General features: G+C 37.5%; 2 protein-coding genes and 1 long non-coding RNA gene across 3 annotated transcripts; all 3 read left to right on the top strand.

Moving 5' to 3' along the window:
* Positions 1-708: 708 nt before the first annotated feature.
* LOC107063068 (uncharacterized) lies at positions 709-2,180 on the top strand. Its single transcript, XR_001475044.1, has 2 exons — positions 709-1,071; positions 2,017-2,180. It is a non-coding gene; the product is annotated as an uncharacterized lncRNA (long non-coding RNA).
* Positions 2,181-5,716: 3,536 nt separating this feature from the next.
* LOC107063064 (cyclin-dependent kinase inhibitor 1C-like) lies at positions 5,717-7,415 on the top strand. Its single transcript, XM_015314477.1, has 3 exons — positions 5,717-5,871; positions 6,646-6,670; positions 7,143-7,415. Exons 1-3 carry the CDS (start codon positions 5,717-5,719, stop codon positions 7,413-7,415), a joined length of 453 nt encoding a protein of 150 aa, XP_015169963.1.
* Positions 7,416-9,298: 1,883 nt separating this feature from the next.
* On the top strand, positions 9,299-9,827 carry LOC107063063 (RNA-directed DNA polymerase homolog). The gene is made up of 2 exons (XM_015314476.1): positions 9,299-9,581; positions 9,625-9,827. The coding sequence occupies exons 1-2, from the start codon at positions 9,299-9,301 to the stop codon at positions 9,825-9,827; spliced, it is 486 nt and encodes a 161-aa protein (XP_015169962.1).
* Positions 9,828-13,434: the final 3,607 nt, after the last annotated feature.

Genomic DNA, 13,434 nt, shown 5'->3' with positions numbered 1-13,434 from the left:
CCCACCCCACAAAGAAAGAAACTTAATAAATACCACTTTTCCCCTCCTATAAGAAAGAACTATAGTTATTTACAATGAATTTTGATGCTTGTAATATATAGTTTGTGGCATAATTAAGTACTTGTCATTTTACGTACGTAAAAAGTTGTAGCGGCGGCATGCTGCTGGTGGTCATGTCGTATAGTGCATGAAAATACACAAAACCAATTAAAGCAAAGAAAAGAAAAGAAAGATTATCCTATGTACCAATACATAGTTGGATTAGTCCGAATTTAAAATTCTATCACAATTCATTTGATTTACTGAAATTGAGGTCAATTATTCATACTCATTACTAATATTTTTCTTGTAACATGTAGAAATAGTACGAGCCAAATTAAAGCAATTGAATTCAGAATTTACCCTTTACGGTGTTACCTCTATGTTATCAGTTAGTACTAGTATAGACGTAAGACAACATAAATATTTGATGTACAACATATGATAGGGATATATCAGAATTAAATAATTTTAATTGTAAGCTCGGGTTTGTCTGGGAAATATAAAAAATTCATGAACTTCAAATCTTTGATTTGTGAACGTGTTCCCTCCATGCCACCACCTCATCTCTCTCTAGCTTCAAGAAATTAAAGTAGGAGAATCACTTCACTCCAACCTATAAAGAAAAACCAATCACCCATAGCCCATGTGGTAAATCTAATACTCTCTACTTTTGCCTAATTCCTTCAAATTTCTCACTTTCTATGTCTTCTCGTAAAATAAAATAAAAATAAATCCATAGTAAAAACTCTATACTTTTGTGTTTTCTTTTTCTTCTTCTTCTTACCCTAATAGAAATTTTAAATATATACATATGGATAGTAGTAGTGATAGAATTAGGATGTACAAGAGGTTATGGGGCTCAATTGTATTGTTAGGAGTTGTTTGGTTATTGTTGGTTAGTGTCTTGGAGAATAGAGGAACAAAGATGTTGAAGAAGCAAAGGCCAAATATTATTCATTCAAAGATGAAACTCAACTTCATGAGTATTAAAAGAAGAGTTCCTAATGGCCCTGACCCTATCCATAACAGGTATAACAATGTTTTAATTATATATGCCTTTAATTTAATTTAATTTTTTTTTTGTTGTTGTAATTTTTCACTTCTAGAAACACGTGTATCCGATGAAATTGGTGAAAAATATTCCCATCGAAAATTATTATTATTGAACTTTCATCATGCTACTGTTGTCATTCTCACGTGGGCGTCTGTGGAAAATCAGCTTATTCTAGTAGTGATCATGTTTTGTTACGTTCCTCCCGATTATTCTCTATTCCATAATTTAATGTTTTGGCTTATTCATTGAGAAAAATATTTAATTCTATCAATTATAAATTATATTTAACTAAATTATTCTTATCATTTTCTTAAATGACTATATTCATGAAGGTAATTATGTCAACAAAATACTCTTTAACACCTAATGATTGTCTCAACAAATTAAAATGGACGTGAGCCAATTTAATTAAACAATTTTATATTTCAAGGTATAACTTTTCTCTCTTATTCCTTTGTACTAGCTTTGATTCTTTCTTCTTTCTTTTCCTTCTCCTAGTTACATGTATTCCTTGAATTTATTTTTTTATATTAAATATTCTAATATTAAAAGAAAAGAAAAGGTCCACTTTCTATGTGCATTTATTTAATGGTGATAACTATCTCATTTAAAAATTTAAATAATTAAAAAAATCAAATAATATTATATTTTTATCTACTACATTTTATTTTCAAGATGTACTTTTATATGAGAGCCTGATTTTTTCTTAATGGATTAAGCACACAATGATTTTAAAAAAAAATGATATTGTACTGGTGGTAGTGAGACTTGTACGCAAACTCTCTTTTAATTGTGTGTTCATTTCATTTAAAATTTTCAAATCAAATAGTATATATTTTAATTAACTTAATTATATATTTCAATTAATTACTTCGTTCACTGTAGTCTAATTAACTTATTTTTATGTTTCTCTATAACAGAAGAGCGGGAAATTCTCATCAACCACATGGTCAAGTTTCAAAAGGAGAATTTGGCAAGCCATGAATAAATAAATAAATAAAATTAAATTTCCTATCTTGTATATGTAATTTATTGAAAATGGGATTGTCAATATATATTGTGAGAGATGAAATTTCAGATTAAACCCCAGCTTAATTTAATTTGTTAGTTATTTTTACTGCAAAAGTTTAGAATCTTTGGAGGTGGAATGGAAAGATATTAATAATGAATTTGTCTAACACAAGGAAATTCTTATAAAAAAAAAGAAGAAGAGATCAGTCATTATATTGGGTAGAGAATCCCAAATAAATATCTCCCCCCACCCCCACCCCAAAAAAAAAAAACCAAGGGACAAAAATATTATATGGTGTTAGTATATGATTACGAATAAATTCAAAATTCAAAATTTATGTGTTATTTCTTTTTATATATGTCATATCATATATTGTAGATTTATGTATAGGTTTCGATCAAAATTACTTTTGCTGTTAATATGTATCTAATGTTTTGGTGGGAAAGATGGACAGACATAACTTTTGCATAGTGTGGAGGAAATTAAAAAGAAGAACAAACTATAAGCTTTTTTATGCATTGATTTATGTCCTAGTAAACATGAATTAATATAATTTTAGTGAACTTATTTAATTACAAATAAGCTTACACAAAACATAGTACTTTGAAATTTATAATTTAATCTGTCATAGTAATTACATTTAATGTCTAATTTTTTTTTAAATTTAGAATCTTAAATATGTTATAACATTATATTTGTGTGTGACTACAATAAATTGTCATTAAGTGTAAAATAGATAGTTAAGTTAAATTATTTTTAAATTTAGAAGAAAAAAAGGATAATTTTTCAGGGAGTATAGTAGAAGCTTTGGCTTGTGAAACAAAGGTAGTTTTATTCTCTAATTATTGGTTGTTTTGCTTATGAAATGGCATGTGTTCTGAAACAAAAGCAAATCCACCATTAAAAAGTGTTAAAAATGCAAAGGGAAAAGGTAGGGATTGCCTCTATGTGTTAGTCCTTTTCATAAGATTCTTTGTTTTTGTGACAACTTTTTTGGCCTTTTGTCCATTCAAACTTTGTTCTAAAATCAAGAAGAGAGATTCTCTATTTTCTAGCATGGCAATCCAAATCTTGAAAGAACTAAGTTTGGTGCAAAAATACTTGTAATTATAATTTAGAATAACATGCTATAATCAGTTAAATTATACTGATAGTATAAAAAACTGAGATGAACTCTAATTCATTTGATGTTGGCAAGAAGCAATTTCTTTAGTATTTAAGATATATATCAACAATATAAATATTTAAAATTTGGTGAATGAAATAGCAAGTTACTTAACTTTGTACTGAATTGTCAATTAATGCTTATCATATTTTATAGTAATTTATTATAAGAAGTAAATTTCTCTTTTACATCTCTAATACATAGAACTTAAACTCATATATACTTTAAGTTACATATTAAACTTAAATCCATTTTAGAAAGGAGAATTAAGGCTGGCAAGTTATCAAAATAAGGATGGTACTCTCTTGAAAGAAGTTCAAAGTGAAAGACAAAGTAGGCCCTGTATTATGCTTTTCCTAGCTTTATCCTTTATCATTTATCGGATTTAGAAGCAAATTAAAGACTTGGTCTAAAGTTTTGAAGATTCAAATAGGGATAATTTAATTGCCTAAAAGGAAAAAGAAAGAATCAGATGGGATATATCTACAATATTATAAGAGATATACATTGATATATATATCTCTAAAATTTTGGCACAATTTTTATATGAAAAAATTACACAACAAAGCATACATGTGCTACTTATTTATGGAATACAATTGTAGTTTTAAGAATTACAATGAACCACTGTATGTTTTTTTTAACAGTAAATCTCATGTTTATACTTAACCTCCTAAAATGAAGTCAAATTTCACTCCCCCTCAACCCCCCTCTCTCTCTCATCCTTCCCGCATCTCTCTACTTTTTCTTTTTTTTTAAATAAAAAATTCTCCAAAAATCAATTTTCATTCTTAATTCGAATCTCCAAAAAATTCAGTGTAACGACCTCCAGGTCATTTTTATGTTTATGCCTCATGTTCATCATTTAGATCTTTCTTGTAACGACTCCAAGTCATGTATGACTTGATGGGACTGACAGTTCGGTCACTTGGTCGTTCGTCTAGTTTTTATGCGAGTTTTAGTGTTTTGAGAGCTTTTGAATCTTGAACGGTCATTTTTATCAGAAGTTCAGGAAGACGGCCTCAAAATGCAATTCTAACAGTTTCATCAGCCTCAAAAGGGCCATTTTAGGCTAGGGGCATAGTTGGTTTGTGCCGTTAGGCATTTTAACTTTGAAGCTTAAGCTAAGGGTTGACTTTGGTCAACATTCTTGGTAAACATGCTCGAATGAGAATTCCGTTAGCGCGGTTAGATCCGAAATGTCGAGCTTGGTCTAGAACAACCTTTCTTGTGGTTCCTTAGGCTTACAATCTCATTTTCAGTCTTCTTGTGGTTTTTAGCTTAAAATGGAAATTGGGTGTGGGACCCAATTTTTATCAAAAATAACCTCGAATGGAAGTTTTGATTGTTCCGTTGAGTCAGGAATGCTGAATTCGATAGGGTAGCATATTTTGTTTGTGCGCACGATGTTTTAAACAAATCCCGGACATCCCATCGGAGAATTTAGAGTTTGAGCAAATCAATTGATATATGGTGCAAACTTTTAGCGAACAAATATCAGCCTTTTAGCGACCAGTTTCAGGTATTTATACCCAGAAACTTCAACTTTCACCCTCAATACAAGGCGATTTCTACCTCATTCGAGCTTGAATTTTGGTGATTCGAAGTCCCACATGATCTTAATTGTCGGGGCTACATGGTGGAGTGATTGGATTGTGTCGGTGACATTTCGTTCGAGGTAATTTTGGTGTAATAGTTGCTGCCCCTTTTCCTTTTATTTTTGTTTTTGTGGTGTTTTGTTGTTTCTGTTGTTTTGGGCATGAATTATGTCCTATTTTGGGACACAAGTTCAAGATATAGCTTAGGACCTTTTGACAGAGTCAATTTCAGAAATTCTGGTGCGGGTCCCACGATTCTCATTTGACTCTAAAAATTGGTTTGTCTCTATTTTGGGTGATTTCAGTGTCTAAACGATCGTATTGACGTTGAGATCCTATTTTTGATCATGTTACATCGTTCAGAAGGGAAAAGCTCTGACCTTGTGATTTGGAGAAAGCGTAATCAGTATACAGGTAGGCTACGACTTCCTTTCTAATTAAACTGAGCAAGAATGTGTAAATTTGTGATGAATAGTATGAATAGGGGGTGGGTACCTAGTTATTTCTGCTTTTATTCTTAGAAACCATGATTTAGGGTTGATTACCACTGTTTCGAGGGTAGTACCATACTGAAAGAGGATTGTATGTGTGTTGTAGCATGCTATGTGATTTACTTGGTTGATTACTTGTTTTTGGAGCATGTTTTGGCCTTATTCTAGGATAGACTAGTGTTACCTTAGAACTATGCACCTTGTGACTATGATATGTCTCTAACGTCATTTCAGATGGACTAGGTCTTTGTAAATTTGAATAGAAGACTTGGGTTTGATTGAATGAGCCTTAGTTTAGGTGATTATGTAGCTTGTTGGCCCTTTCTATCTCCTCTCCCTATTTCTATTGCTCTGATGCATTATTGGAGATTCTCTGGTTTCTCGGGATTGCAGTGCTACCGTCTTGGAGCCTTTTATGATATCATTGAGGGTGGACGTCGATCCATGGTGGCTTTGAGCCTACTTGAGATCCTATTTAGAGTTGATACGCCTTCGGACAGTCTTGCTAGGTGAGCGGTTGCCGCCACTAGGAGTGAGATGGATGGGTAGCCTAGATATTTGATATCCTCGACGGAGTTGACATGCCTCCAAGGTACTCTTGCTAGTAGGGCGGTTAACGCCCCTAGAAGTGGATTGTTTGGCTAGACAACCTAGGTTTCTTATCACTCTTGTTAGCTGGGCTGGAAGTTAACTGGCTAGGTTGATTGTCACTCTTGCTAGCTGGGCTGGGAGTTGACTGGATCTTGGTTACTTGGGCTGGGAGCTCGACTGATGTTCTTGGATTCGGATCTAGATTATTCTTTTTCTGTAGACTTAGCTATTCTATGTACTTAGTCTAATGGGGGCCAATTCGGGTTTATTTAAACTTGTGCATGAGTTTACCTTCTGAGCTTATGGGTCATGTTAAGTTTAGTTTAGCTATACTTAGAATTACTTTCGGTACGCTCATGTGCTTCTTTTCATATCCGCTTTGACCTCTATTTTTGTCTAAATTCTATCTTTTTAGATTGTTTTAACCTTTCTTGCTCGATCGGCCTATGATGCCTACTGAGTACATTTATTTTTTGTACTTATGCTACAATCTGCATCATTTCGTGAAGCAGGACCTAGTACCAACTACTAGTGGTGGTAATTGTTCGTACCATCTTTTGTAGCTTGTAGATAAGAGTGAGCACTTGACGTCCAGGACCAACCTGTCTGCTTCTGTACTTATGTTAACTTTTCTTTTGCCTTTGAAACAACTTGTTGTGGTCTAATTTTGGGACTTGTATTTATCTTGTTAGGCAGCTCTGTACTAATGACTTTCAGGTTTTGGGAGGATTCCTTTGAATAGAGTTTTCGGTTCACTTCCCATTTTTGTATTTGCTTACTAATTAAAATTATTTTCTGTTTAGTCATGCCCTTGTACTCACTACTTCTTGTTCAGGGTATGAGTCGACTTACCTACTGGTGGGCTTTAGTAGGTCCCATCATGACTCGAGAAGTTGGGTCGTGACAAATTAGTATCAGAGCTCCAGGTTCACCAGTCTTACTTGTACAGAGCTAATATCTACTAGAATCCTACGAATTGGTGTGGAGACGTCTGTGTCCTATCTTTGGGAGGCAACAAGGTGTTTTTAGGAACCCCCTTCTTTTTGTATCACTTTTGTGCAATGTGTGTGTTATTGGTTTTTTGGAATCTCACTTGTTTCACTTTTTCGCAGAATGACTCATACGTGGCAGCTAGGGTTAGGGGTTGACCTCCCTTCCTTGGTAGGGGTGCAACACCACCCCCAAATAGAGAGTAGGTCCTGAGTCAATATCGGATCCTCCAGCAGCCCATGTTCTAGAGCAGCCGGTGGGGCCTGGACCAGCTCCGCCACCACCCGGACTGGCTGTGTCAGCAGATCTTCAGCTAGCTATTGCGCAACTTTTGACAGCTCTTGGGGGAATGAAGCAAGCCCCAGCTGCAATACTAGCACCTGCACCTGTGCCAGTACCGACACCTAAACTTGCGGTAGTACTGACACCTATACTTGCACCAGAATCGACACCTGCACCAGCACCAAATTAGAAGGATTAGCCTATCTGTAAAGGCACCCAGGGCCTAGGTACCATCTGGGTTGCCTAGCCTATGATTGCAGCTAGTGCTATGCCGTTAGAGGAGCAGAAGATGCTTGGAGTGTTCTTGATGCTTTCACATCCGAGGTTTTCTGAGGCTGTGGGTGAGGATTCCCAAAAGTTTCTAACTACTTTCCGTGAACGACTGCATACCTTGGGTCTTGTGGGGTCTAGAGGAACCAACTTCACTACGTATCAACTTGATGGGCTATCTAGACAGTGGTATTGTACATTAATTAAGACTAGGCTAGTTGGGTCTCCTCCGATCACATGGATTGAGTTTTTTTAGGCCTTCTTGGACAGGTCCATCCTCGCAGCGTCAGAGATTACCTCAATGATCTGTTTTCCTGATTGGAGCAGGGTTCTATGACAATGTCTGAGTATGAGGTGATATATTATGAGCTCTTTCGCCATGATACAATGATTCTACCTACTGAGGATGAGAGGGTTCAGTGCCTTGTTCATAGGTTGAGACTGTAGATGCGGATTGAGGCTCAGTCTATGATCTTAGTTGGGCTCTCCTTTTAGGATGTTTTTTATATCATGCCTGCACTATTGAGAAGCTCTGTTGTGAGGAATAAAGAGGCAGCGACAAGAGAACTAGATATGATAGTAGCTATAATGGGCCCCATTCCAAGCCCAGAGATTCACATGATAGGGCTCGATCGTAGTTTCAGCAGGGTCAGCCTAGTCGGCCTATTCAGGCCTCATTGCAGAGTTTAGAGGGTGACCGATATAGCTGTAGTGAGGTTGAATATAATCAGAATCATGGGTACCAGACTAGTACTTCAGGCTATGGTGGTCGTTCTTGAGGGAGCACATCATCTTCAAGTTGTTTTGACTATGGGTGTTAGTTCACTAGGCCAGAGATTGCCCTTTGCGTAGACGAATTGCTCCAGTCGCACAATCAGTTCTACCAGCTCCATCTGCCGCACCTCAAGCTAGAGGTCGAGGTCAGGGTCAGAACCATTGCAGTGGACAATAGGGTATTCGGGGTGGTCCCCAGGGAGGCAGGTCAGGTGGTAGGTCTGATGGACTGGGCAGAGGCAGACATGTCCATTTCTATACAGCTTCAGCGAGGATGGAGGCTGAGGCATCAAACGATGTGATCACATGTACAATTCTTTTATTCCATAAGCCCGCCTCAACTTTATTTGATCTAGGCTCTACCTATTTCTATGTGTCTGTGTATTATGCTTCTCGTATGGGTATAAGTTGAAAGGTTATGGCAGTGCCATTGCGTGTGTTGACCCTCGTGGGTGAGTCTTTAGTAGTGGATGATGTGTTTTAATCTTTCTTACTTACTATCCTGGGGCGTGACACCTGGACTGACCTTATATTGTTAGATATGCTTGATTTTGATGTGATTCTTGGCATGGACCGACTATCCCTCTATTGCACAGTTTTAGATTGTTTCTCTAAGACTGTTACCTTAGCCATGCCTGTTATTCCACCGGTGGTGTGGATGGGCTCCATTAGTGGCACACCAGTTGGAGTTATCTCTTTTGTTCAGGCTCAGAGGCTAGTGGCTAGCGGGTGTTTGTCTTATTTGGCCTATGTACATGATGTGAGTCGGGAGGTCCCTTCAAATGAGTCCATTCCAGTCGTTCGTGGTTTTATAGATGTGTTTCCTACTAACCTACTGACCTACCCCCAGAACATGATATTGACTTTGTTATCGAGCTTGAGCTGATTACTCGACCTATTTCTCTTCCACCATATTGGATGGCTCCCACAGAGCTCAACGAGCTTAGTGTTCGAATTTAAGATCTATTGGGTAAGGGATTCATCAGGCCTAGTGTGTCTCCTTGGGGCACTTCTGCTCTATTTGTAAAGATGAAGGATGGCATGATGTGCATGTGTATTGATTATAGGCAGTTGAATAAGGTGACAGTGAAGAACCGTTACCCCATGCCTAGGATTGATTATCTATTTGACCAGCTTCAGGGTGCCACAGTGTATTCAAAAATTGATTTGAGGTCTGGTTATCATCAGCTAAGGATTAAGGTAGTGGACATCCCTTTGACCGCATTTAGGATTAAATATGGCCACTATGAGTTCCTAGTAATGTCTTTTGGGTTGACTAATGCCCCTGCCGCCATCATAAACTTGATCGTGGGTGTTCAGATCGTATCTTGATTTATTCTTAATTGTGTTCATAGATGACATTCTTGTATACTCACGGAGAAGGAGTGATCATGAGCAGGATCTGAGGATTGTGCTCAAGACTTTCAGAGATCAACGTCTTTATGCCAAGTTCTCAAAGTTTGAGTTTTGGTTAGAATCTGTAGCATTCTTGGGGAACGTGGTCTCCAAGCATAGCATCATGGTAGATCAAATGAAGATTAAGGCTAATCGTTGTTAGGCTAGGCCCACTTCAGTGGTTGATGTTTGGAACTTGGTCGATTTGGTAGGCTACTAAATGCGGTTTGTGGAGGGATTCTCCACCATTGCAGCACCTCTAACCCAGTTGAGGGCGAGGGCTTCTTAGTTTATTGTGATGCATCCGACATTGGTTTGGGTTGTATATTGATGCAGCGGGGATAGGTTATTGCTTATGCATTGAGGCAGCTTAGGCTAGATGAGCGCAACTACCCCACTTGTGACTTGGAGTTGGCGGCAACACATTTTGCACTTAAGAGCTGAAGGCACTATCGGTACGTTGTTAGTTTAAAGATCTATACTGATCACATGAGCCTTTAGTATATTATAGATAGTTGAAGACCAATGAGAACAACTACCATACCTATGATCTTGAATTAACAGCTGTGGTATTTATGCTTAAGTTATGACAACATTATCTTTATGGGGTTCATTGTGAGGTCTTCACTGACCATCTAAGTGTTCAATATATCTTCAATTAGAGGGATCTAAACTTAAGGCAGCATAAATGGTTGGAGCTACTGAAGGACTACGATATCACTATCTTTTATCATCTTGGATAGCCAATGTAGTGGTTGATGATTTTAGTAAGAGGACTTTTAGTATGGGAAGTCTTGCGTCTATCAGTATTGAGGAGAGATCATTGGCTAGAGATGTTCAGAGGTTAGCCAACAATCTTGTTTGATTACATATTTCTTAGGAGACGAATGGTTTGATTGAAGCCCGTTCTTCCTTAATTGAGATGATTGGAGAGCATTGGTTTGATAATGTGAAATTGTCTCTCATTCGAGAAAAAAATGTTGAGAGGGGAAGCCTATGAGGCTGTCCTTGATCCGGATGGTGTTTTGAGGATTGAAGGCAGGATTTGTGTGCCCAAGACGAGCGAGTTGCCTAGATTGATTCTTGAGGAGGCCTATTGTTTTTGATATTCTATTCATCTAGGAGCAGTGAAGATTTATCATGATTTGAGCCAACATTATTAATGGTGTGGCATGAAGAAGGATATTACAGACTTTGTTTCTAGGTGTTTGATTTTCCAATAGGTCAAGTGTGAGCACCAGCGGCTTGGAGGTTTATCTCAGAGGATACTTATTCCTACTTGGAAGTGGGAACAAACCACTATAGATTTTTTGTGGGTTTGCCTACCACAATGGGTGGTTATGGCTCTATTTGGGTTGTTGTTTATAGGTTGACCAAGCATACCCATTTCATCCCAGACTGATAGACAAATGGCCAGTTCAAGCAGATGATTCAGGTGTTGGAGGATATGCTCTGTGCCCGTGTGAGAGATTTTGGTTCTAGATGGGATCAACGTTTTCCTTTGCAAAGTTTTCCTATAACAATAATATTTATTCCAGTATTCAGATGGCCCTTTTTGAGAAGTTGTATGGCAGACAATGTAGTTCTCTGATTGGTTGGTTTGACTCAGCCGAGATGGACTCTCTGGATACAAACTTGCATACAGATGCTATAGAGCAGGTCCGTATAATTCAGGATAGACTATTGACAACCCAAAGTTGAAAGAAGAGCTACTCAGACTGGAGGGTCTGAGCCCTTATGTTTCTAGAGGGTGATCATATTTGGCTTCGATTGTCACCCATGAAGGGTATGATGAGGTTTGGAAAAAAAGACAAGCTTAGCCCTAGATTCATTGAACCCTTTAAGATTTTTAGTCGAGTGGGAGCGGTGGCGTATACGTTGGCCTTGTCACCTAACTTCTTAGTTGTTCATCCTCTGTTTCATGTCTCTATGCTTCAGAAGTACGTGTCGGATGAGTCCTATGTGTCTTCTCTTGATACAGTTTAGTTGGGTCCAGACTTATCTTCTGAGGAAGAGCCTATATCCATTTTTTATAGGTAGGTTTAAAAGCTTAGGATCAAGCAGATTGCTTCAGTGAGGTGTAGTGGAAGCACCGTTTAGTTGGTGAGGCGACTTGGGAGACAAAGTCTAATTTGCGTGCCAAATATCCTCATCTCTTCGAGACTTCAGGTACTTTCTTTAACTTTATGTTCGAGGATGAACATGATTTTTAGTGGTGGATAATGTAATGATCCAATTGGTCATTTTTGGTATTTTCGTGAAATTAAACATTTTCCTCACTTGACTTTTGGCATGAGTTATTCTTGATTGAGCTTTGGAAGTTTGTTCCAAACATTGTGTAAAAATTTGAGACTTTGGCAAATTTTGAGTTTGATAGTGGGAAATGGTTCTTGCTAGTGATTTGGTATAAAGACAATGGGAAATGGTTCCGGCTAGTGATTTGATATAAAGACGATAAGAAATTGTTTTGGTTAGTGATATTATGTCGATGGGAAATGGTTCCAGTGAGAGATTTAGTAATGTGATTTAATGCATTTTTATGCTTATGTGTGACTTACTTGGTAATTGTGATTGATGCACTTGTTACGTGTGATTGATCTACTTGACATTAAGATTGACTTACTTGATGCGTGTTGAATTGTGACCATTGAGTTTTGTGATTTGTTTATTATAGAACTGTTAGGTTTGGCTAATTTCTATGCAGGATGTAGTTTGAGGAGGTTTGGTTGGCATTAAAGGAGTATTCAATTTCTAGCTAGGTTTCTTCGTTTATTAGGGTACTTTCTGGGTACCGTGTTGTTGGTACTCACTCTTTCCTTATACACTTGTGTAGGTTCCGAGCCAGGTACTGTATGATCGTCCTTTTTCTACTACTTTTTGAGGCTTGTCAAAAGATTATTGAGAGATAGCTGCTTGTCATCCCGCCACACCCTCTTTTTCGTTTTCTTTATGCTTTGTTCTATTTGAGAAATAAAAGGCTAAGACATGTGCTTATTTCTTAATTCCGCACTTTATGTATTAGTGGCTTATACACGTGACAAATCAGGTTTTGGGATGTTACTAAAATGAATAAGTTTTCCATTTTTATCTTGTTCTTGCTTTATCTTTATTTTTTGGATTTCTTTTGTTTCGTGGGGTTGAGGCTGACTTGTCTTTGTGGTAATAGACAACTGCTATCACGTCCATTTGTAGGTTGTGAAAAATTGTATTTGAGCCCATCTTCATAGATCTCTTATCTGAACAAGCCAAATCTAAGTAAATTCTTGAGGATTGATACGGAGACGTATGTACTTATCTTTGAGAGCCTACGAATACTGTTAAGAAACTTCCTTTCGTTTATTCTTTCTCTTTATCTGTGGTTACCTTCGCTAGTGATGAGTTGTCGCGTGTTTCTTTGGTAGATGCCGAGGACCAGAGCTTCTGTTTTAAGTGGTAGAGGGGAGGTAGTCCCCAAGGTTGTTGTTGAGACCCTTGCTAGGGGGTTGAGATAGGGCCCGAACTAGAAGTCGTGCTCGCAGAGTAGCATCGATTAGAGGTCGTGCCCTGGAGCGGCACTAGCCAGAGGCAAAGCTAGAGAGTTTAATTTTGATCCACATGTTGAGGTTGTTGATGACCAGGTTCCTCACGAATTTGGAGAACCTTTGTTTCATGAGACTTTCTTAATAATGCTAGGTATTTTAGAAAACTTCTCTCAGGGTAGTTCAAGAGGTACACCACCCAATTCTTAGACAAGGGTAGGGGCTCAGACCCCAGGTCAGCACCATTAGGCT

The sequence above is a fragment of the Solanum tuberosum genome, unplaced genomic scaffold (assembly GCF_000226075.1).
Source record: "Solanum tuberosum cultivar DM 1-3 516 R44 unplaced genomic scaffold, SolTub_3.0 scf00299, whole genome shotgun sequence".
Classification (NCBI taxonomy): Eukaryota; Viridiplantae; Streptophyta; class Magnoliopsida; order Solanales; family Solanaceae; genus Solanum; species Solanum tuberosum.
Note: the sequence above shows the minus strand (reverse complement) of the source record. Positions and strands in the feature narration are given on the sequence as shown.

Excerpts from the sequence above, each read along its gene's own strand:
- LOC107063064 (XM_015314477.1), top strand. The coding sequence starts at position 5,717 with ATGCATTATTGGAGATTCTCTGGTTTCTCGGGATTGCAGTGCTACCGT. Across the intron at positions 5,872-6,645 it reads CCTTCGGACAGTCTTGCTAG|GCAGCTCTGTACTAATGACT; the intron begins GTGAGCGGTTGC and ends TTATCTTGTTAG. Across the intron at positions 6,671-7,142 it reads TCTGTACTAATGACTTTCAG|AGAGTAGGTCCTGAGTCAAT; the intron begins GTTTTGGGAGGA and ends ACCCCCAAATAG.
- LOC107063063 (XM_015314476.1), top strand. The coding sequence starts at position 9,299 with ATGAAGGATGGCATGATGTGCATGTGTATTGATTATAGGCAGTTGAAT. Across the intron at positions 9,582-9,624 it reads CATCATAAACTTGATCGTGG|ATGACATTCTTGTATACTCA; the intron begins GTGTTCAGATCG and ends TTGTGTTCATAG.